The sequence below is a fragment of the Budorcas taxicolor genome, chromosome 4 (genome assembly GCF_023091745.1).
Source record: "Budorcas taxicolor isolate Tak-1 chromosome 4, Takin1.1, whole genome shotgun sequence".
In the NCBI taxonomy this organism is placed as follows: Eukaryota; Metazoa; Chordata; class Mammalia; order Artiodactyla; family Bovidae; genus Budorcas; species Budorcas taxicolor.
The window spans coordinates 118577454-118602219 of NC_068913.1; the positions used below are offsets into that span (position 1 = coordinate 118577454).

Consider the following 24766-nt stretch of genomic DNA (forward strand, 5'->3'; position numbering starts at 1 on the left):
CAGTGGCGTACAAGCTCAAGGGAAAACGTAATCACCAAGCACACAGAAAATGAGGCAAGCATAAAAGGCGTATTCCTATGCTTGCGCAAGTGATGAAGCTGAGACTCAGATGCGATGGCTTATGCTGCGACAGAGGCTTTCACTCCAGAACCAACAGCTCCATTTATTGCCTGCCTACTATGTGCCAGGAACTGTGCCAAGGGCTCCTCACCCCTGCGACCCCGCAGGGGACACACGAACTCACAGAAGTCAGAGCTGATCATCGTAAAACCTAGGTCTGCCTAAGTCCAGGCCTGACTCCAAACTGTGCTTCCCACTGTTCTAGACTGCTTCTCTAAGGGCAGGTCCTACTAAAAACAATTTCTAAAAAATAAAACTTTATCATCTGAAAGTCAAAAGAAACATTTAAGGAAAACAAAGGCGTTAATTTTAAGATAATCACTGAAGTCAATTTTATGCTAGGTAACTTACTATAAACTGTGAATTACAGTTAAGAATTCTGAACTTTGTCTCAAGCTAATTTTTTTTAAGTTTAACAAAATTTTTTCTTTTTAACTGTCATTATTCAGATTGCCGAAAATCTAACATCCTGTATCTACTCTCCATTTTACAAATATTTCTAGAAATTATTTTGCATTCCATACTACTCTGTGAATACTAACAAGAACACATTAATTTTACAAAATCACCTTAAAATCATTATTTTGTATGCCTTTAATTTAGTCAGTGACACATTTCAGGAGACTTGATCAGAAGGTGTTATTTTTAATAGTGACTTCCACAAAAACATACCCTGCAGCATTTGGTGGTGAGACTTAATTACATGATAAAACATATGACTCTAATAAATTATATATCTTTATTACAAATGAAATAAAAACCGCAATCTAGACATGGCTTTATTATTTTTATTTCACTGACTAGTCCTCCACCCTACAGCCTGGACCCTGGCTGGGTTTCAACAGAGCACAGCAAGCTTGCATGGGGGAGGTGAGGCCCCGCATGGACCAAGCCCCCAAACTCTAGCTTGTATCAACTTGGAAAACTTCCTGGCATCAGAGTCTTCACCAACCTGTGTCTGCATTAAGTGACTTGAACATATCTGCACCAGCTCATCCAATGAGTCTCTAACAGTGTGATGGAGAATGCTCTTTCCACACCAAACTGTTAACAATAGCCACCTAGCGGTGACGGGTCATGGGGACGTTTTAATTTTCATTTTTATACTTTTCTGTATTTTCCAAATTTTCGAAAGCATTTATAACTGGGGGAAAAAATGCTCTTTTTTAAAACAGCAATCTTCCTAATCTATCAACTCAGCTAAAAGAGCCTGGACGTCTCCTCGAACCATCGGGCTCAGATCTGAGCACTTCCAGAGTGTCTCGGGCACCCCCCACCCCGCCTCCACCCCGCCCCCACCTGTGCGCGGCTGCCCCCTCGCTGAGACCCCCCCCAGGCGGCTGGCCCTGGCCCTGGGCCACCATCCTCTCAGCTCAGCGCCCCTGGCCCCTGCACTCCCACAGCAAGCTGCCCCCAAGGGGCACTGAGCCCCCTCCACCCTGAGCAGAGGGTGCTCCTGGCCGAGTCCCTGTGGGGACGGCCCCCTCTCCAGGCCTCCCGCCCAGACACTCCTGGGGTGCAGCTCCGTGAGCCCTTCTTCCTCCCTCCTGCGCACGAGCTCTCAGCCCGCCAACCAGGAGGCCTGTCCTGACCTTGGAACCTCCGCTGGGGCCTAGTACAGTGCGAGGCACAGGGTAGGCAGTCAAGAAATTCTTTGTTGATTGAGATACAGATGGAAAGGGCCTCCCAGAGTGCAGTCAGGCCCCGGCAGGCTCTCACACACGGGGACCTGCCCACCACCTACCCAGCACACGACAACCGCGACAGCCTGCGCCAACACCGGCTCGGGAGGAGGCGGGTGATGTCTGTGCTTCCCAACTTCTGCCGGCACAAGCGCCCTTCCCTACCTCTCCCTGGAGCGCTCTGGAAGACTCCAGCAAGAGCTCCAGCGTCTCAACACCCTGACGGGAAAAGACAGAAGGTCACTGAGAACCGCCAGCAACAGTCCCTCCGCGGCGGAACCCCGCCTGCCTGCCTGCGCGTCCGTGTGCGCGTGCCCGTGCTGCAGAGGCTGCTCAGGGCATGTTACCCGTGCTGGCCCCCCCAACCCCGATGCCTCCCACACCCTGCGCCCCCACCTGAGGGGAACCTGTCTCCTACTTCACAAGGCACCCGCACAGGCGTGGTGGGCGGGTCCTGCAGCTGCACGCTGGACAGACACTTGTTATCCATTTCACAACTGAGTGAGCGAGTGTTAGCAGCCAGAGTTAGTGTCCCCAGTGTGCTCTGAGCTTTCCTCACTGGGCTGAGCCATCGACTCCGATGAAGCAGAGCTTCCTTCGCCACGAGTGACGGACGGTGAGAGTAAGTGCAGTGAGTGACGGACCCACAAAAACCACACTTCCATCACAGTGAAGATCACACGAAGGTTCTGGGGTCTGAACGGCATACCTAATCGATCTGCTTCAGGGCCACAAAACCCTTGTCAGCGATCTCACTAAATCCACTGTTTTGTCCACCACAGCCCCAGCCGCACCCCACACCCCCCGTGAAGTGCACACCTGGACAGGCCCCCCGGCTGGGCCACCTCCCAGACACCCTGCCCGTCGACCCCAGCTGCCTCTCAGGTCCTTCCCGGGGTCCCCGCTCTCCCTGCTGCCGACCTCACCTGTAGCTTTCTCAACCCAGAGCCGGAGGTCCACGCAGACCCCTGAGCCCGCATGCAGCCGCAGCCAGCCCCCTGCCCGCAGCACTGAGCCAGGCAGAGGGGCTCCAGCTGACACTCCGGGTTCCCCTACTGGCCCCAGCGATGAAACCACGCAGGGCCTGATCCCCGGCTCCCAGAGCTGCCCCCGCCCGCCCGCCCCCACTAGCATCTCTGCTCACTCTGAAGCCTCCTGTCTTCCCACTCAAGGCTGTCTTCCTGAGCCTGCACCTCCCTCCACCCTCCTCTGCAAGGACGCACTTCTCAGCCTTCATGCGTGTCCCAGGTCCCTGCGCTTGGACAGTACTGGGTTTCAGGCTGACTTCGTCTCTTCCCCTTAGCAGCCCAGGCCCAGCGATGCTCCTAACCTGGGAAAGGAAATCACCCGGCCGTGCCCTTCTGTGGAGCTCCCACCAGAGGCCCACTGTGAGCATCGGCTCCTCTTCCTTTGCGCCCCCGCGTCATGCAGACCCTCCGACTCCCGTCCGCCCGCTCCTCGGTCTGCGCTGTCTTCAGGGACACGGTGCTCACCTGGGTTGCAGCCCCCGCCTCACCCCATCCCTACTCAGCCTGCTATTCCTGCTCAGGGCTGTCAGATCAGTTTCACCTACAGGAAGGCAAGTGATTTTTAACTTGTTTGCTTTCTTCCTGTGTTTTCCAAATGTCCTGATGTAAACATCTGCAATTAAGACTAGAGGCGTGAGAAACTAAGGAGGGAAGCCAGCAGCTCATCGAGCTCCCTCCCGCACCCAGGTTTCCGCCCCCTGGGTCCCCAAGCTCTCCTTTCCACCCCAGCAGGCAGCCCTGCTGAGGCCAGCGCCCCCACGGCCTCTCCAGCTCCACCCGCTCCACCCGCTGTGCCACAGCCTTGCAGACCTCGCCACCTCCACCAGGGCCATCCGGACCCTGCCATCCACACGTCCCCGCCATCTCTAAGCTCACAGGTGACCCTGCGGCTTGGCCACGCGCACCGGTCCTCACACACCAAGTGTACTGACCACGTGTAACCCGTTGCATATGCCAAAACCTTTGTCGAACGTCACTGCACTTCTATTTCTCCAAGACTAGAAGGCTCTCCAGTGTCAAACTCAGATCCCTAATTTAAAACCCTGTAATCGTCTCATATTCACAGACTCTAATCAACGAATAATCTTATTTATTTTTCCAAGTCAGGTCTGCTAAAGACCCTGTCACTATGACCTCGACCCATGAAAACAGCCACAGGACTCCCTGCCTCGGCCTCTTCCTCTCGTCTGGACAGTGGGCTCTGGATGATGAACCCAGAGAGCCAATCAGTACAAATATAATTAAACGCAAATTTTACGTTTTAGCCACAGTATATTGTGTTTACGGATAAGGAATAATAGTAATAAAATGTTTTCATTTTAAAAACTTTTCTGATGCTTATTATAAATTTGGAACATACAGAGAAGTATAAAGAAAACAATAAAAATTGCATGTAACCACAGTAGTCATTATAAACAGGTTTTCATTTTAGCCAATTTAAAAAATCATCATCATATAAATTTACATTTATTACAAAGATGTGAAAAACACTGAAAAACACAAATACCAACAAGATTTCTATTCTTAAGGAAAAAAGCCAACTTTTCAAGGATTTCTATTAAATCGATGTAGCAAAAACGAAAAGGAGACCATTTTATAAAGAACTTCCAGAATTTACAGAAACACAAAATCACTCGACGTACTGTCTGGGCAGAGACAGGGTCGAGGTGACACCACCTGTACAAAAACCTGAGTCTGGCTGATAATCAGCAGTTTCCAGTCTTCAGTTACAAAGCTGTGAGGAGGCAGGGTTCGCATCAAATCCCTTGTAGTCTCACCTAACATCCTGGACACCCCGTTCTCGAAGGCCTCCAAAGAGATGGGGAGACCCAAACTGTCATCAGAAGAGCCTCAGACGAACGAGGTCCTCAGGCTACAGAAACCAGATCGGGCTAACCAAGCCTCCTCCTGCTCAGCGGCTACGTCTGACTCCGAGGAAGCTGAGAGTGAGCTCGAACACCACCAGCCTGACTTTTCGTAAAAGCTGTTTACAGACTGAGGGTGTCCGGCTGGGGACTGAGAGGACAGACTGGGACGGAACGACACTGACACGCACTGCCCAAATCCATCACTGCTAACGTGTGGTCCCCCTTCAGATGTTTCTTTTCTTCCCGGATATTTCTTACATATTTTATTTGGTTGATGTAACACTGTACATAACTGTTATATCCTGCTTTGTCCCCCATTTAAAAAATTACCCATATGTCTGTGCATACGTTTATAAAACAAAATTCAAAACTGGCTAGATAGCTAGATTATTACGTATTAACAACAGGCCAGAATAGTTTCTTAAACGTTTCCAAATCGTGGATGATCTGCTTATTTCCAACTTTACCCTCTCATGAATAACGCTGCCTTTATGCCTCAACCTGCCACTTTCTCCATCAATTTGGGATAAACGTCTAAACACACGAGGCCTGCAGGGAAACAACTGAGTCTCCCACAGCTCCGACGTGGCTGGACTTTTCCAGAAAACTGCTCACTGCTCTGCACTCCTGTGGGGGCGGGGAAGCCTGTCTACAGCTCAGCCAGCACTGAATACACTGTCACACGTTTGAGACAGACAATCTCATCTCAGCGCTACTAAAGGGCACACCAAGTGTATCAGATGTCTTGCTGCACTTATCTGAAGCTCCTCTTCATAGAAACGTTTCTCTGGTCTGCACGAGCCTCTTACTTACGACAAAAAGCTCTGCTTTTACTTCTGAATGGAGTCTCCTTGTCACCTTTTAATTTCACTTTTAACGTGTTTTCATACTCAAGTTTTAAATCTCTGTAATTCTTTAGAAAGACCATTTTCACCCATTAAAGCTTTGACTCTTAAGATTGGGTATGAATATTTAAATAATTGCTGTAAGCTCATACTGAATATGCAGTTTAGTTAAGCAACACTGGTTTACAAATACAACATATGTCCAATCACATAAAAATTCAGAACTGTTATGTAAATAACACAAGAGGAACTGTGCCACACTTACCTGAGAGAGGCAGGCTGTGATTCCAAAAAAAATCTGACACGACTCTGGAGAAAAACCATTTACTCTGTTGCACACGTATTAAGAGTCCAATGAAATGAGACCAGTGCAATCTCTACTCCACTAAGAGACAGCTCCAACCTGCCCGTGTGGACACCACCCACCTTCTGCTTCCCACTCAATCCCTTTAGCAAAGAGGCAGACTTAAGCTGGCCGAAGAGGGCAGGGCAGGCGGGAAAAGCACCCAACTACACACACAGACACACACACAGGCACACGCACACACACAGGTGCACACACACACACACACACACACACACACACAGAGCCACGCGCGGCCTGGCATTCACAGAGGCACACACAGAGGCACACACAGAGGCACACACAGAGGCACGCGCACACACACACACACACACACACACACACAGCCACAGCCACGCGCAGCCTGGCATTACCCCAGAAGAGCCCTGGGAACCCCGCGCTTGCTTTGGCGCGGTCGCCCCCGTCGCCTCGAGGAATCTTTCATGAAAGAACCCAGGCTCCAGCTTTAGCACCGCCATACCCTATGAACCTGGGCGAGACAACTCTGAGCTTTAGCTTTCCCTTCATTAAAACAAGGGTTAGAGTATGTATGTCATTCCCAAGGTCTGCCCCATTTCTGAAGCTCTGGCTCTTAAAACTCCCATCAACATATTCTCTGAGCGCTCATGGCATGCAGCCCCGAGCACAGGGCTCTCTGTCAGCAGACAGGACCTCCGGGGGCCTGAACTTCAGTCTGTTCAAAGCAAACATGACTTTTTAAGGAATCTGGGGTGTCTGGACCTCGAATGGGCTACAGCGTTACTTCTGCGTGCTGAGCCAACACGCAGTGCAGGGGCAGCTTCCTGGGGGCAGACGTGCGGCCCTGGTGACCCTGTCTGCTGTGCGTGTGCGTGTGCGTGTGGGAAGGGGTGTGTGTGTTCCACAGTCACACTCGGGAAACGGCAAATGAACCAACACGCAGTGCAGGGCAGCTCCCCGGGGCAGGAATGCGGGCCTGGCAACCCTGTCTGCAGAACTAGGCCCCGAGCAGGCACTCCACATCAAGGGTGGAATTAATGTAGAAATGGATTAATATATTTCCATCCAAAGTAATTAATTAAAAGAATAACAGTGCATGATATAAAACTAAAAATGTCCTAATGTTCTCTTCACCCATCTATTCTTCAAGCAGTTCATGACCGGGTTTGTACAGACTGAGACTTTTAGCAACAGTCCGTCTAACCAGACACCACAGAAGCCATCTGTTCCAAAGTCAACAGAACTGAGGTCCAGACTGCCTGGGTCCTAAAGCCAATTTGCAGAACGAGAACTCGTGCCTCAGGCCCAGGCTACAGCTGCATCCATACAGCTGGCCCCTGCCCCCAGGGGAACGACAGGGGACAGGGATCAGGGACAGACGGACAGACGCCTGGATACGGGAGGGATGGAGCAGGACACACAGCACCCCCCGACTCATGCATCAGCGCAGGAAGTGAGGCTTGCTTGAGTCCTGGACCCAGAGTCACCCTCTCCCTCCCTCCTACCCCAAAAAGGATACGGGAGAAGAGCTCCACACTGGACGGACAAGATCACCCAAGAAGGCTGAAAAAGAAAACAAAAGTGCAAATCAAAACACAGTTCTGGTCTGTATTCAAAACACCACCATGCGACCAGTGCAGCTCCTGGAAATGAAAGGCTCTGTTATCACCAGTGATACAGCATCCAGACTGCAGCACCAGCTTTCAAGCAGCAGGGCCAAACATGAGCTCTCGGTCCCCAAGGGGAAAAGCCCAAGTGCGGAAGGAGACACTAGGGCCCTTTAAAAGCTTGTTACATGTAGGAACCCCTATTCCAGGTTCCCACACTTGCTCAGTCGCTCCAGCTGTGTCTGACTCTCTGGGCTGCTACGTGAGCCTCTAGTCCAGCTAGAAGCTGTCTTCACAATCGGAGGCTTACCCTACCCACATGCCAGGCACACATGGTCCCTCCAAGTCTCCTCTGGGGTCCGGAGTCCTGGCTCGCCTAAAGGTGGGAGTTTTGGGGTTTTTCTTCAGGAGGCCAAGGAGATACAATGTTTGTAAATCACATGAGGCCTTTCTGTCTGCTGATCTTTCTATGAACTGCAAAACACATTACTTACTACCTTTCCGGGTAAATTATAGTTTTGAATAATCATCTTACTTTGACATTTAATTTTGAAAATCACATTAACCATTATCCTGGTAGGTCTGCTTCACAGAACTACTGTGAAAAAACACACAGTAGCCAGCTGTAGCCAGCGGACTTCAGAAATCTCAGCTGCTTGTACGACACTCACTTCTAATATACCATATGCACCTCGAAAGAACATCAGGAATCAACGTCCCCTCTCCTTCTACGCCAGGTAACACCAATGCTGCGCGGCATCTGTGAAGAGTCACTTCACACTGATTCCACCATTGCACCAAAGCTGTAGCTCTGTGGCTAAGCCACCAAGCAGGAGGGAGTGTGTAACGTCAGTCATCGTGACTCTGGTCCTGGGGAGGCTCCAGTGACAGGGGAGGGAGCCGCCCCCCCATGAACCCCCGACGGGCTCCGCCTCCCGCTCCATTCAGCATCTCAGCTGCGACCCCAAAGCCCTCAGCAGCCACCACGTGTGGAGCACCAGGTGGCTTTCCTGAGACCAGTTCCCCAGCTGCCCTTGGTCCATGGCAGGAGGATACGGCAGAAGGCCAGGTCAACACCCTGAAACGTGACTCAGATGGGCGGGCCAGAGGAGCTGACACCGTGGACAGGCACCCTTACCACTCTGCCTGCAGCAGTCACCCCGAAAGCTGTCCCTGGGGGCTGCAGGAGGGGAAAGTACAGGTGCACTTAGAGGCTGCCGGGCTGGCTGCTTGAAAGTCGCCAAGCCATAAACAGACTCGCCCTGACCCCCTCATCCAGGGAAGTCTAGGTAAGATACTGCAGCTAAGAAGAAGACATGCGTAACAGAGCGGAAATGGAGAACTAGAAAAGCACAGTAATAGGGAGCGATTTATCCCAAAAGCAAGCAACAACATATAAAATAAAGCCACTGCAAGTCAGCATAATTAACGCTTCCAACGAGGCCTCCAAGGCCACTGGGGAAAGCGTTTCCACAAAAGAAAAGGTTTAAAAACTCTTGGTGCCAGGCTGCCCTGGTGGCTCAGTGGTGAAGAGTCTGCCTGCCAACACGGAAACATGGGTTTGATCCCTGGTCCAGGACAATCCCACATGTTGCAGAGCAATTAAGCCTCTGCACCACGGCTACTGAGCCTCCGCCCCAGAGCCCAGAGCCACGACCACTGAGCCTCTGTTCTAGAGCCCAGAGCCACGACCACCGAGCCCCCGCCCCAGAGCCCAGAGCCACGACCACCGAGCCTCCGCTCCAGAGCCCAGAGCCACGACCACCGAGCCCCCACTCCAGAGCCCAGAGCCACGACCACTGAGCCCCCGCTCCAGAGCCCTGGGTACCAGGGCCCACGCTCGTTCGGCTGAGCGCAGCCAGCAGCCTGGCGGCACACCGAGCGGGGGAGACGAGGACTGTGTGCCGTGCGGTCCTGGAGCGAGCGAAGACCGCTGCACCGCTCTGGAAGCCTCGGCCAGCCCATCCACGCACCGCAGCCCTGGACAGCGCGGTGCGCCACGAGGCGCAGGCGGGCTGGCGCGCCGAGGGAGAGCGAGCAGCGTGCCCGGAAGCAGCGGGAGGTGAGGCGCAGGGCCGTGGCCAGCCGACTGGGGCACGACGGCAGCGCTGCGACTGCGTGACGGCTACTTCTGGGCAGCCGCGTGGGGGACGCCCTTCCTGGGAACACGACCTCTGGGAGGGACGTGCTGATGGGCTCAGGACTTCAGCAGCGCCCAGTCACCAGCCGGCACTCCCCTCAGAGCTGGTGCTGGTGGGCGGGACAGAGGACCAGGTCCCTCGGGATCCACCCCCCACCCCCAGGGTCTCTCCACTGAAATGCAGACTTACTGCCATCTGCCTCCCTTTTTTGTTTACATTCCTGTTTGGGCCATTTGTATGTAAATACTAATATATGCATTTACAGTACGTTATCTTACATAACAAGTTCATTTCAGGGTAATAAAGACGGTACTACAAAATATTTGCTACAAATAAGGAGCTTGATGGGGTCGCCAGACTTAAGAAGCACTGCCGTAACTGGGCTGGGGACAAGGACCCTGGCACCCCAAATTTGTTACCAAGGGGTTGCCCTTTGAAGGCTCATGAAGAGTCCACACAGTTTACCTGGAGTCACTGTGACAACAGGCTGCAGGCTACTATGTGGGAGAGATGAGGTTCGGTCCCCACAGCCACGGAAGGATGGAAGCAGAGCAGGGCCCCAGGGCGCCTGGTGCCGGAGGCAGGTCCACTCTTCCACGGCGGCACAGGGGAAGCGGGCAAGACACCTGTGACATCAGTCTTCACGAAGGACCAGGTGGAGTGAGCCTGCTGGCCAGGCAGAAAGAAGCAGCCAGCCAGAACCACGACTGCTGTGCTTCAACACCGCAAAGCAACCACGCGTGGTTCTGACGCGCAGCAGCTGTGGGAGGGCCTGGCGGGCAAGGACCCTCCTGTGAGACAGACCTGCCTGCAGGCTCACTCTCACAAGTCGGGCTTTTGCACCTGCGAGGCAGTGTTTCAGAGCCTCCGTGCTGGTGAGGCAGACGGCCGCAGCAGCAAGCCGGCCTGCAGGCTGCCCGCCACAGCACTCGCCCCCAACTGCCAGGCTCTCGGTATTCAGCTATGGTAACCTTCATAGTGATTTTAGGATAACGCACGCAACAGCATGAGAAAGAGAAGAAGAAGGAAAAAAACAGTGGAATAAAACCATTTCAAAACAAACGCATAATATGAAACTGAAGGATCAAAATTACAAACCTAAATTTCAAAAACCCACATTTAACAGCAGTTAGTTCGACCCTCAGCAGCAACAGAGCAACAGGACACATACCAACAAGCTCCGAGCGGTTCGCCCACCAGCAGATGCTCCGCTTTCTAGAACAAACGACCCACAGCTCTCAAGCTGGATAGCGGAAGTGAGAGCTCCTGTGGGACAACGAGACCAGCGGCCACCATGGCCCGTTGGAAAACAGCGAACAGCCAGACTGCCTGCCGGGACAGCAGGGCCCCTGGCCGCTGTGGGTGCGAGGGAGCCAGGAGTGCCTCGGGGAGTCAACCCAGCTTCCGAGCAGAATTCACCAGTGTCATCTGTGTCAAGACAGCACATCCACTGCCTTCGACCCGCTTTCTTGGCTTAGAGAACTTCCAGCCTGCGGCCGACGGGCTCACGGTGGCAGGTGCGTAAGCCGTAGAGTGGGGACCGGGCCTTCTGCTGGCTGGCCTCACGGTGGCAGGAGCGTAAGCCGCAGCGTGGGGACCGGGCCTTCTGCTGGCTGGCCTCACGGTGGCAGGAGCGTAAGCCGCAGCGTGGGGACAGGGCCTTCTGCTGGCTGGCCTCGCAGGCGTGCAAGTGCTGCAAGCACTTCCCACCCAGACCCAAGCCTGAGCCAACAGCCTGAGCAGAGCCGCACAGAAAGCTCAGCGCGCCGCTGGCAAGACACGCAAGCCAGGGAGCACAGTGGGGCAGTCACCACCCACCTTGACGACAGGCAAGTCAAAGACCTCGCGGGCCTCTCCCACCTCCGGATTGTCCCCATCTTCCGAGATGATGTGCGACGCGAGCGCGTTGTACGACACTTCCTTCGCTTTCCCGGCTTTCAGAAGCTGAATAACCTACAAAAAGCACACAAGTTACAACAGAACACACCACATTTCAGTGCATACCAGTGATTACGAGCCATGAAAATTCTAATAAACATCCACCACGCTCTCCACACGGGATTAATACCTGCCACCGAGTCATTTGCAAGGAAACCTACGGGATGACAAAATGCATCAAGTCTTGATTCACCGACAGGGAAGCACAGAGCTCCTGCAACCGAGGCACTGGGCAGTGTCCCCCTTGAGGACAGAAGGGCTGACAGACTAGGTGAGCATGGCTGGGCGAGCACTGGACACGCAGCGTCTCAACAGAAAGGCGTGGGGACAGGCAGTTCTGATAAACAGAGAGATTTATCGGAGTTTACCGGAGAAGCGCAAGAGGCGCTACAGGAGCTGCATCTCGAGGAACTTAAAGGCGTCAGCCATGCAAAAACACAGTCACTGTGCGGAGAGGGCAGCGTTTGACACACCGGGCAGAACACAAGCCACACCGTTGCCGGCGTGGCACAGATGCTGCGCCTTTGTATTCTACCCCAAAATAAAATGCAGAGTGTCTTCTGAAAGAGAGGCTGAAGGGCAGGCGTCCAGCAGGGAAGACCACGGTGAGACACGACAGAAAGACCACCGCCAGTGGAAGGAGGACAGGTTTACCCTGCGGGAGTGAAGGCAGGACAGGCGTTAAGAAACGCCTGCGATAACTCAGGTGAAAGAGGCAGGTTCCCGAACTGGATGGGAAGATGATGCAAGGGAATCAGCAAGACTTGGTGACTGAGGGGGCGTGTGCAAGAAACCGCGACAGCACAGCTCGCGAGCACCACTAAGAGCCGAGGGGGGAACGTCTCAGGTTAGGGCACAGCTTCCTCGGGTGCCACTGTACCATCTAGGAGGACGCGCATCGAGGAGGAGACCAGGGTCCCACCCGAGTAAAGCCATCTGTGTGTGACAGAGATGGGGGCAAATCTCTGAGCCAACGAGCCCCCAGAGCACAGGGGGCCAGACACGGAGGCCGGGCGGGCAGCGGAGGCTGGAGGGCGGGTGGAGGCCCCGGGCCGGGTCTGAGCAGCACACCGCAAGCTCCAGGCGGTGAGAGCGCCCATGTGTGGTGGTGACTAGAAGTCCGTCCGACAGAAGTGAACTCCTGGAATCCACACTTTAAGATTCAGAGGATCAACCATCTTTCAGGAAACACAGTTTCAGACCTCAGTGGTTTGCAAGGACGTTTTTAAGCCCTTAGACTTGATTCACAGTTGAGTAAGCATGGCTCCAGTTCAGCTTCCTCCAGATTTTAAGTAATATTCGCTTCAGTTGTGTTCAAAACCTTAAAATGAACCAGAGGATAGGCAGCAGAGGGGAGAGGAACAGCAGGCAGTGAAGAAAGGGCACCCACGAGGGAAGGGAGAAGCCTCCACCCTGCTACGGGCACTTACTTTCACCTCTCTGAGCTCACCACCTGTTTCTCCAAGTCAAAGAATCTACTTCAGAGTTAGAGGGGAGAAAGGATCCACCTTGGGGGCTGCCGAGCGTTTAGTTACTAGGACACCAGCTCACAAGCCTCTAAGAAGGCCAAAACCCATCAGCTCTTCTGCCTCCAGTTTATCTATTAAGTCCGCGTCTCTACTCGGGGGGCCCAGGCCTCAGTTCTCCGTGCTCAGCGCTCACAGCCAAGGGGACACCCAGGCGATGTAACTGTACACATAAAACTTTAGGGAAGACAACACCTGGAGACCCAACTAGAGTTCATTCCCACGGTGGAAGCATAAAACTCTGACGTTCAAACAGATGCACTACTTTAGGAGAGGCGAGGACAGGAGAGGACCGAGCTGCAGACCTGCGAGCTGGGAGGGTAGTGGCTGCCCACCCGGGGGCGGCTAACTGTCCCCTGAGCACCCTGGGACGCGCGTTCCTACTGGTTCCACCCTGTCGAAGCTTCCACCCCGGACGCACCCGTTGCCCCGGGACCCCGGACCGCCTGGGCTGCCGCGGGAGGGTGTCCCCGTCCGGACTCCGCCCACGAAGGAGCGGAGAGAAGGGGTGGGGTGGGGGGAAGCCGGCGAGGCGCCGCGCGACCGCAGGCAGGCGGGTCGCCCCACGGGGAGGGGACCGGGACACCCGGCGCTGGGCTCTCCGCGCAGACCCCCTCCACGTGCCCGCTTTCCTCCGAGTCCGGGCACGCGTCCCCCACCCCGCGCCCGCCGCGGACCCCGCAGACGCGCCCCACGTCCCCTCCTGGGGTCCCCACCAGGCCCGGGTGCCCTCCCGCGGGGGCTGCAGACCCCGGCGCCCGCTCCGTCCCCTCCGGCCTTGCTCGGCGCCGAGCGGCTGAGTCTCTGCACAGCCGGACTCGCGAGCTCCCCGGGACCCGGACGCGCGCGCGGGGGCCGCGGGGGGCGCGGGGACGCGGCGGGGTGGAGGCGGGGTACCTGCGGGTCGAGGTCGCCCACCGCGTAGTACTTGACCTCCTTGAACATCTCCTCGGGGACGCGGGGCACCTGGCCCGACATGGTCGCGGCGGGCCCGAGGCTCCGCAGCGGCGGCTCCCGCCCGGCCCCGCGGGGCCCGCTCCCCAACAGCGCGGCCGGCGCGCGGCTGCGGCTCTGGCACTACAAGCCGGACCCTCGGCGCCCCCGCCCTCGGCGCCGCTGGAGCGCGGGAGCCGCGCGCGTCCCGTGGGCCGCACCATCCCGCCGGCCGTCGAGGGGGAGCCGAGGGCCGGGGGCCACGCGGCCGGCGCCGCCCGGAGCCCTCCGCCTCGGCCCCGCGGTCGGAAAGCGCTCAGCGCGGAGGCCGCCCGTCGAGGAGCGCACGGAGCGGGGCGGCCGCCGCCCCTGGGGGAGCCCGGGGGTCGCGGGGAGACGCGCCCCCCCCGGCGGGGCTGCAGTGGGCCGGCCCCGGGGAGGACGGCAGCACGGCGGGCACTCCCGTCGGTCCGCGCGGCCGCACGCGCTGCGCATGCGCGCGCCGGGGGGGGCGGGGCCCGGGCGAGCGGAGCGCCGCCGGCGGCCGCCCAGCGGGGACTTGAGGTGACGGTCTGGAGCGGAGTGGAGGAGGGGGCGGGGGAAGCCCGGACTGGAGGGCGGGGACCGAGCGCCGCGGGCTGCTGGAGGCGCGCCGGTCCCGGGGCGCGGGCACTGGGCTTCTCCCCATCGCCCGAGCCGGTTCCCGCCCGGGAACCCTGTGCGATCGGAACTAGCCCCGCTCTCCTCACTCGGGGCGCCGCTGACGACGCCTGGCGCGACGCGCGCCCGCGCTGTGACGTAATCGGGCGGCGCCCGGAGAGCTGCGCTCGGGGCGCACCTGCGCAGGGTGGGAGCTGAGCGGGGCGGCCGGCGGGACACCCGGTCCCCCGGGGCTTACGCCGCGGCGGCGGCCTGGTGGTGGAAGGGCACGTGAGGGAGGCCCGCTGCTGCTCCCTGCTAAGAGGAAAGCCGTTCGGTTCAGTCGCTCAGTCGTGTCGGACTCTGCGACCCCATGGACCGCAGCACGCCAGGCCTCCCTGTCCATCAGCAACTCCCGGAGTTTACTCACACTCTTGTCCATCAAGTGGGTGATGCCATCCAGCCATCTCATTCTCAAACGTGAAGTAAATGTTAATGGAATTGGTCGGGAAAAAAGAGAACCTTTCAGAATGACTGTGGCAGCCCGCTTTTTCGTCTGCGATCACACACAAGTTCTGAAAGTGAGTTGTGGTTGGTTCTTTGACCAGGACGCAGTACCGGGGATACTGGCTCTGTTTAGTCAGCAGACACGCCTGTGATTGTACTCGTTATGTGTGTGATAAGTGGTTTTTGTATGGGCAGAAAGGAAGCACATTGTGCGTTAGTGGCTCGGTCGTGATCGGCTCTTTGCCTCCCCATCGACTGTAGCCCGCCAGGCTCCTCTGTCCATGGAATTCTCCAGACAAGAATACTGGAGTGGGTTGCCATTGCCTCCTCCAGAGGATCTTCCCGACACGGGGGTGGAATCTGCGGCTCCTGCATTGGCGGGCGGATTCTTCGCCACTGTGCCACCTGGGAAGCCCAACCCTTTTAAATATCCTTATGTTTTATCATTTTGATGTTTTCTCTTTTTTCATTTGTCTTTTGAATAGTCTGAAACAACGCTGTTCTAATGCTAACTTTTTTTTTTTTTAACAAATAATAAAAACACTGGGTACTTGCCTGAATGAGTAAGAATATACTGTTCTCCTTTTGACGACCCAAGCATAAGTTTGGTATTGGCCATTGTAACATTTTACCTTCTTTGTTAAGAAAATGTAGGGGTGATAAATTAGTTCTAAATATCGAATCAAAATTGGCATCCCCTTTTATTGACCTTTGTGAGAGAACTTACTAGCTTTTTTCTTCCTTCATTAAACAGGAACTAAGCGTGTATTTTTATAATAAAAGACTTAAAACATATCTCAACCAGGTATTTTATTTTGTAAGTTAAAAAAAGAACTTGTAACATTCAGCAGGGCAACTTTACCCTATTGTGATTTCTGATAGTCAAGAAGGCAAATTATGGAACTAAGAAATCTGTTACTTAAAATCTCATCAACCTGTCAAAAGATTGTTAAACATTAAACTGTGCAAGGTCAGTGTTGTACATGTTGGACCTTATCTCACCAACATCAAGAGGGTCCGGGTCAGTGGCCCACAGAGAAAACATTCAGTAGAGTCTATCTAATGCACTGCTGCTTTGCCAGTTATAAAAGAAACTTCTTTAGATGAAATCTGACTTCACCTGGATAAGGCATGTTCTGAGGAAGTATCAGTTCATTTAACAAAAGCTTTGTACTTCTTTAACTTCAGTACATGTATGACCCCAAACGCGACATTGAGCATTCATATATCTCCCATCTAAGTTAAGCATGATCATTTTGTTGGTAATCAACCTTCAGAGAACAAGCAGCCTGTTCATTTAATACTGATTTGATAAAGAGGGTAATACACACTTCTCAGGTTGTATTTTGCAAAATTGGGTATCTTGAAGCTAGCCAGGGAAAGTAAAACTAGGAAATGGAAAGTAGAAAATATTTAACTCAAATTGTACTTACTGGCAGGAACTTGAGGCCGTTATTTAAGCATTTACGATTTTTTTAATGCAGATCTTTCTGTTCTATGCAACAACCTAAGTCTTGGCCTCATGTTCAGTTCAGCGAGTCACATACCCCTTAAAGTTAGGTGCTATAAATTTTTAGTAAACCTCTAGTTGGGGTTTATAGACTACAACATTTGACCTTTTCATGAAAGGGAGTACTTAAGTTAGAGGCATCAGTTAGAGAAAACCAGAGTTTTCTCACAAGAGAACCTGGGAGCCAAAAAACGTGTTTCTTTATGGGAGCGGTCAGTCAGCCGACCCACAGGGCACAGTTGCCACCCAAAGTCATGTATTCAGTGTAGAAAAACTAGGGAACATGAGTAAGGCAAAAAAAGTAAATTATCTCAAATCCTATCCTGGAAGCAGTGTTACTGAAATCCTTCCAGACACTGTCTCACACAAATACATTTTTCCTTGAAGAAAAATTCTGTTGCTGGCCTAAAAACAACAGAAACAAGGTCTTTCCAGGTCAGTAGATGAAAGGTCTGCATCGTTTAGTGGATACATAATGCTCCGTTTTTAAATGTACGTTAACTTATATAACCAATCCCATGGACAGAGGAGCCTGATGGGCTGCAGTCCATGGGGTCGCTAAGAGTCGGACAGGACTGAGCGACTTAACTTTCACTTTTCACTTTCCTGCATTGGAGAAGGAAATGGCAACCCACTCCAGTGTTCTTGCCTGGAGAATCCCAGGGACGGCAGAGCCTGGTGGGGGTCGCACAGAGTCGGACACGACTGAAGCGACTTAGCAGCAGCAGCAGCAGCAGCAGCAGCAGCAGCAGCAGCAACTTATATAACCAACTCTGTGTCATGCCTTTGTTTCCAGTTTGACAGTTTCAGGGCTGTAGAGTAATTGCACAGGTAGCCCGCGCGCGTGGTTTTACACCCTTCCGTGCTCCGAGGTCAGGGACTAGCGCCACCCCTCTGCCCCTCGTGGACCGCGTGCGGAGCACAGAGTGTCCTCACCAGGGCTCGCTCATTGGTTCTGGCTCTGGCGGTGGTGCTCCCCGGAGGCATCTTGAGGGGAGGGGAATAGCTGGCCTCCAGGGACAGAGGCCTGGACGCCCGGGGCAGCCCGCACGAGGACCGCCCTGCGCACAGGGCCCAGGGAGCCGCGAGGGGGCGTGGCCGGAGGACCGCAGCACGTGCAGCGTCCACCAGATCAGGACTCTGCACGCTTCTGAGCGGCACGCTTCTCACGCGGCTTGGGGGCTTGCTCAGGTGGCGTTCCTCAGGGCTGCTGTCTGGGAGCCATTTCCTGCCTGCTGTCCAGGAGGGGAGGAAGCAAGCAGAACATCGCTCGGGAGGCTCCCCGGCCGCCAGGCCTGCGGAGAGCCGCCTACCTCCCAGTCCACCCACTTCCACTGGCCAGAACCAGGTGTTGTAACCCCAGCCTACCCTGCAGGGGAGGCTGGGAAACAGGGTCTTCCTGGTATCCAGGAAAAGGAGATGAGATTGAAGGCACTCCGCCAATTTCTGCCATCTTTAGCTTCAAAACAGTTCTAACAAACTAAGATCATACCAACAGAATACAATAAAACATTAAAAATTTTTTATTAAAGATAATTTTAAAAAGCCATGCTTGCACCTAGGTACTTGGTAGACACATGCTGAGTTGGGGGGTCGGTGGCTCTGCGTGGAAAGGTTGAGCGATGGATGTCCTCTTAGAAAGCGTCAGGCATTGGTCGGTGGCCTGCAGCAGCCTCCAGCACCCCTCCTCCCGCAGGTCTGCACCCCGTCCGCAGCCCTGTTCCCTGCCCGGGATGCCGACCTCGCTGGGTGACAGTTCAGGCTCCCAGATGAATCTGCTGAACGAGGAACCCAGCACAGCTGAGATGGCAGGAGAGAGGGACTGCTGTGTTTATTTCTTGGACCTCTGGTCAGGCTGCCGGGAGCTGGCAAGGTCACGTGACCTATACAGGTGCCTCCTTCGAGGCCCCGGTCACCTTTCCTTCCTCTCATTCCTTTGGCCCTTCCTTCCCCTGCCACCCACACATCTGCCTCCACCTTTGTAGCCATCCCTTTATAAATCTGCTTTCTCAGGTGATGCTGATGTGAGTAGGCTGCTTCAGCCGTGATCCGAATTACATAACAGACATGGAGACCTGATGAAACATTGAGAAGTCTTTTCTTCCAGATAAATGTTATGCCTGCCCTCGAAAAGCTAACAAATACTTGGGTACACAAGCCTGACAGTGGTGGAATTAATAAACACAGCAGAGCTTTAGAGAAGCGCTCCTTGTGTGCCAGGATCGATGGGACAAACTTCCCAGAAGGAGCGGGTAAGAGAAAAGTGGCACGTTTTAGACAGTAATTGGTTATTTGATATAAGGGGTAAATAGGAAATAATACAAAATAAATGCCAAGTATGTGAAGGTCCTGAAGTCCCACCAGAGCAGGCTGTTGAATTTGAGGTGTAGAATAAACTTGTAGCTGTGGTAACAGGAAAAAAAGGACAGCTTACTAGCTACTGAAGGTGAACTACTTTGTGGCAGGCCGGCTATAGAATTAACTCTTGCTTCATTTACAGCCTTTAAAGTGCATAAACAGAAGTTGTCATTATGAATTGTACTGGCCATCTGATGGGAAGCGCCCGGTAGCACTGACATGGCAAGGAATTAGAACACATTCGTTACGGCTTTGGGGCATCCGCATGGACTCACCTCCGCCATCCACACCCAGAGTGGAGCCCCAGAAAGGCCCTGGACCACAGTGCCCTGTGTGCTTGTCAACTGCGTGGAGAGTGAGAACAATGTAAACAGGCCGGAGGGTCCGCAGGCGTCTAGCAGGCCCTGCTCAGGTGTCTTCACCCTCGAGACGCCGCGGCCAGTGGCCTTAGTCTAGCTCTTGTGGTCGCTCTGAGGCTTTCCTGGCCGTTAGAAACCATTCCCAGAGGTAACGCTGACGCGCATGACGGCTTCCTGTCATGGACAGAGTTGGGCTTCTTTGAAAATGTATCCTTAGTTTCATCTCAGATTGTTCACCGATAAATCCTAGACACTGACAAAGATTTTGACGGTCTTCTCTGACTCGGGCTTCTGAACCCATTCCTCCTATTTAGATATACTTCCATCTTAGATGTACTTCCATCTGCAAGATGTTGTGAGTCAGTCTCACTTTTTAATAGAATATACTGAGGATGAGAAAACAGGCCCAGGGAATTTAAGTGACTTGTTGATGATGAGAATCGCTAGCAGATTTTGGGCTAAATCCATCTTTTCATATCATATTTACTTGAATTCATTCTTTTAAAAACACAGAAACAAGACTTAATTTCACATATAATAGAAGTAGAAATAAGTATTAGTGGTATGGAAGGTATAACTTGATAAAAGTTGAAAATAGTCCACTGATTTATATTTTTGCAGCTAAGACGTTTTCAATCCTCTCTTGGAATTGACTGAAGATGAAGAGATGATTGTTAGCTCTAAGTTCAGAATTTCCCTCTTTTAATGTCTTGTGTCAGTTTTAATTTTCTGATTTAATTAGTTTCCTAATTAGAAGGGGTTAAATTAATTAACCTCATTATTTACTATATATTTAATGATTTCTCCTCTATAGGGAGTTACTTCATTTTCAATAATTGGAAAGCTATGGCAAGAGGGAATACTGCCGAGTGCCACGCTTATTGCTTTACGATCAGTGGCAGGACAGGCCAGATTGGAGGGAATTTTAGGCGAGATACCAGATACTTGCAAACTTCCCAGATACTTCCCACTTGTTCTGAAACACGGTACAGGTGAAAACATGAGCTGGGATTCAATAATTTCTGCCAAATTAAAGCTCAACGGATAAATCCTTTATATAAGGTCAAAATATCCTAGAACATAGGATGTTATGAGAAATAGCCCAACCACGTGATTTTAGTTATAGACATAAGACAGGCATGAATCACCGAATACTGTAAGTAATGCTGAGGAAAAGGAGAGTCTCTGGAGTCACCACCCGGCCTGACGGCATGTTCTAAAGTCCATTCTGAAGGGGATCAGCCCTGGGTGTTCTTTGGAAGGAATGATGCTAAAGCTGAAACTCCAGTACTTTGGCCACCTCAGGCAAAGAGTTGACTCGTTGGAAAAGACTCTGATGCTGGGAGGGATTGGAGGCAGGAGGAAAAGGGGACGACAGAGGATGAGATGGCTGGATGGCATCACCAACTTGATGGACGTGAGTTTGAGTGAACTCTGGGAGATGGTGATGGGCAGGGAGGCCTGGTGTGCTGCGATTCATGGGGTCACAAAGAGTCAGACACGACTGAGCGACTGAACTGAACTGAACGGCATATTAAAAGATCATTATTCCTCAGACTTGTCAGTGGGCTGAATGGAAAACATTTTGCTAAGTGACAGTAAAATCTTAAGCCTTATAACTGCATGACTTATGGAAATCAAATAGGCCTCGTTCTTTCATGTTTATAGATGTATAAATATAAACAATTTGTGGATAACTATATTTTAACGTAGCAATACCCCCCAAAAGATGAAATAACCGCTTTTTTTAGAGAAAATGAGGCTGTATCCACGTCCGAGTTGTTCTTTTTCCCACCAAGAAGCACCTCCCGGTGCGGGTCTGAGCCACTAGGTACACGGGCTCTGCACCACACCGCGTCCCCCCGCTGGTCCGCAACACCACTGTTCCCCAGCTCCACTGAGAACCCCACGAGAAGGCTTGGGCCGGGGCACAATTCTGAACCCAGATCTAACGTAGGAGTAAAGTGAAGCAGTCTGACTCTAGGAAGTTCACTTCAGCTGAGCAAGCACAGGGCACTTAGGTGCATTGCAGATGGGCCTGGCTTAAGAAGCAAGGCCCAGCAACATGCACCCATGGGAGGCCCGAGCTCCAGTCTAGAAGCAGCCTGTTCCGTGCCAACACGAGTAGTAAAGGGCGACGGAGTTCAAAGCAGGGAGCTTCCATGGGGACTGGGATGAACACGGAGGGCTTCTTGGAGGAGGTGAGTCTTGAGAGGGCTCTGAAGGATGACAGAAGGAGGGGACCAACGGCCACTTGGAGAAGCAGCCCGAGCAGAGGCCTGGGCCTGGAGGGAACGTGGGGCAGCAGGACCAGGGCAGACCCCGGAGCAGGGGACGCCGCCGGGGAGCCACTACAAGGAAGTAGGCTGAAGACGGTCAGGGAGAAACCATGCAGGAAGGCCCAGTGCCGCCCACACAGCTCAGAGCAAGGGATCTATTACAGACCCTCACCCAACAACGCAGAGGCTGAAGTGGAGGCGGAGGACGCCGTCTCTCGTTCGTTCCCGTTTGGAAAACGCTTGCTCATGTTCAGTGTGGAGCAGGGCAGCACTCAGAACAGCACCAGCCAGACAGCGCTTCCTGCCCTTGCCCCAGCTCTCCAGCAGCTCCCACGGCTGGCTGGCGGAGGACGTTCAGTCCCATCAGCCTGCTGGCCGCGCCCCCATGACCTCCTGTGACCTACCCCAAATGCCCTCTACACACTCCAGAACCCAGCACCCCAGCCTGCCTCTTCCACTCCGCTGCATACATGCCTCTTCCCACCAACCTGCTGCTCAAACCCCCTTGAACACATCCACCACGCACCCCTGCCCCCCTCCCCGCGCCCCCCGGCTTCGTGCAGACTCCACACCCACCCCCCGACCTGAAACGGCTGTACCCGTGCACAGCTGAGCCTCCCACGCCTCTGCTGTGTCGGTGCCCAAGTGTCCCCCTTTTGTGAAACGTCTCTGATGCCTTGAGACAGAACTGCTCTGGTCCCTTCTGTTGCCGGTGGTAAAGAAGTCATAATCTGGGGCTTCTCTGGACTGATCGAGGCTGACTAAAGCCAAGCAAGTTGTGAGAGAGTTCATTTCCGCTCCGTGGCGTGGCTGCCCAACGCATCTGTTTTCAAGGCAGGGGACCTAAAATGTGGGCGCTTGGCTTCCTCCCAATGCTTCTATTTAAAATTCCAAAAGACTTGATTTTAAAATACTTGCCCATCTCACACAGTACCCCTACCCAACTCCCACATAATCCTGCCACTGTTAACAGAAATAGGTCTTACTGCTCTGAACAAGTATATCCCCAGCTGCTCAGCATGGTGATGGATAGATACTGAGAGAGTAGATGGGTGCATTTTGAATGAGCTAACATCAACGCTAGGGATTTTCCACCTTGGTTTTAAGGCACCACCACAGTCACAGCTGTGCAAAACTGAAAGTTCCTCCTTCGACTGGAAGTTGCTCCACTGTTACTGACGCCCAGACTTTGCTTTACAGATGGGGAGACAAGGTCCAGAAAGGTTAGGCCAGGGGCCAGCCAGCTTGTCCTGTGATGGGCGAGACAGAAGACACTACAGGCATTGTGGTCCAGGACACCCGTTCTGACTCCTTAACCCCACCACTGCAGGGAGACGGCAGCTGTAGAGGAATACGTGTGCTAATGGGCGGGGCTGGCTCAGTGGCACCCCTTCCTCAAAGGCAGCCGGCCGGCCAGATTGAGCCCGAGGGCCTCCGCTTGCCGACTGTGGGCTGGGGCATCCAAGGTCACAGGCTCACAGACTCCATCCCAAAGACCAACACCCAACAGGTGTGAACTAACTCACAGGTCCCTGGAGCGCCAGCCAGCACGTCCTCTACTTGGCTGTGCCAACTCTCCGGTCTCCAGAGGTCTGTCTGAGTGCTTGACCATCAGGAAGACAGGGGAATTAGGGCTAATTAATTAGTCCAAACTTTGAAGTCCAGAGAGGAAACGGCCTCATATTAACTGCAAACGATCATCCTAAGTAATATGCATGTGGCACTTTCATTAAATTTTCTCTCAAATCTTGAAAAATATGTATCTCCTGGCTGCCAACATTTTCATCTTAGGATAATTATGAAGCCTCCCCAAATAGTCCTTTCTCAGTCTGCGATCCGCAGCGGGGCACAGTGCCAGCTGCTGAGGCTTGATGGAGCTGTTTAATTTGAGACTTATAAGCACAGCACAGGTGAAAATGGATAAAGACAGTGGAATTTACTCAGAACGCAGCCAGTGTACATGCCTATTGTGTAGTGATGTTCATGGGGAAAAGAAATTATATGAACCTAAGATGAAGGTACTTCAGTGTCTATCAAGGTAAATTCAGGCATTTTAGGAACATCGTCCAAAGATAATAAAAATCATTTTACTGTGATAAAGGCAGACATTTCAACATAAGACAACCATTCTTATGAACATTTATTCACAAAAAGAAAACAGTCACAGAATAACACGACCAAGAATCTTAAACTTTAAGCTTGTAACACATTTCTGTTTTTGTTCAGTCACTAAGTCGTGTCCAATCCCATGGATTGCAGAGCTCCAGGCTTCCCTGTCCTTCACTATCTCCTGGAGTTTGCTCAAATTTATGTCTACTGAATTAGTGATGCTAGCTAATCATCTCATCCTCTGTCGTCCCCTTCTCCTCCTGCCGTCAATCTTTCCCAGCATCAGGGCCTTTTCTACTGAGTCAGTTTTTCTTATCAGGTGGCCAAAGTATTTGAGTTTCACCTTCAGGATCAGTCCTTCCAATGAATATTCAAGGTTGGTTTCCTTTAAGATTGACTGGTTTGATCTCCTTGCAGTTCAAGGGACTCTCAAGAATCTTCTCAAACACAATTCAAAAGCATCAATTCTTCGGTGCTCAGCCTTCGTTATGGTCCAGTTCTCACATGTCTACGTAACTGCTGGAAAAACCATAGCTTTGACTATACAGACCTTTGTCGGCAAAGTAATGTCTTCACTTTTTAATACACTGTCTAGGTTAGTCATAGCTTTCCTTCCAAGGAGCAAGCATCTTTGAATTTCACAGCTACAGTCACCATCCACGATGATTTTGAAGCCCAAGAAAATAAAATCGGTCACGGCTTCCACGTTTTCCCCTTCTATTTGCTATGAAGCAACAGGACCGGATGCCATGAGCTTAGTGTTTTGAATGTTTAGTTTCAAGCCAGCTTTTTCACTCTCCTCTTTCACTTTCATCAAGAGGCTCTTTAGTTCCTCCTCACTTTCTGCCATTAGAGTGTGGTATCATCTGTGTATCTGAGGTTGATATAATTTAGGGGCTGTGAATTAAAAGTGTCATTCTTTGTTTATTAACGTTCAATTCCCAGCCAATTCTGAAGATAATTTTTGAGATATTAAAACCCAGCTACACAGCAGT

At 52.7% G+C, this 24766-nt stretch overlaps 1 protein-coding gene across 1 annotated transcript in view; it reads right to left on the reverse strand.

The window, feature by feature from the left end:
• PAXIP1 (PAX interacting protein 1) overlaps positions 1-14058 on the reverse strand; it is a 41463-nt gene extending 27405 nt beyond the window's left edge. Inside the window, exons 1-4 of the mRNA XM_052638819.1 lie at positions 13975-14058; positions 11432-11566; positions 7385-7428; positions 5809-5872 (exon numbers count right to left, since the gene is read on the reverse strand). Coding sequence (XP_052494779.1) covers positions 5809-5872; positions 7385-7428; positions 11432-11566; positions 13975-14055 — 324 coding nt within the window. The 5' untranslated portion in view covers positions 14056-14058. The remainder of the gene's footprint in view (positions 1-5808; positions 5873-7384; positions 7429-11431; positions 11567-13974) is intronic.
• Positions 14059-24766: the final 10708 nt, after the last annotated feature.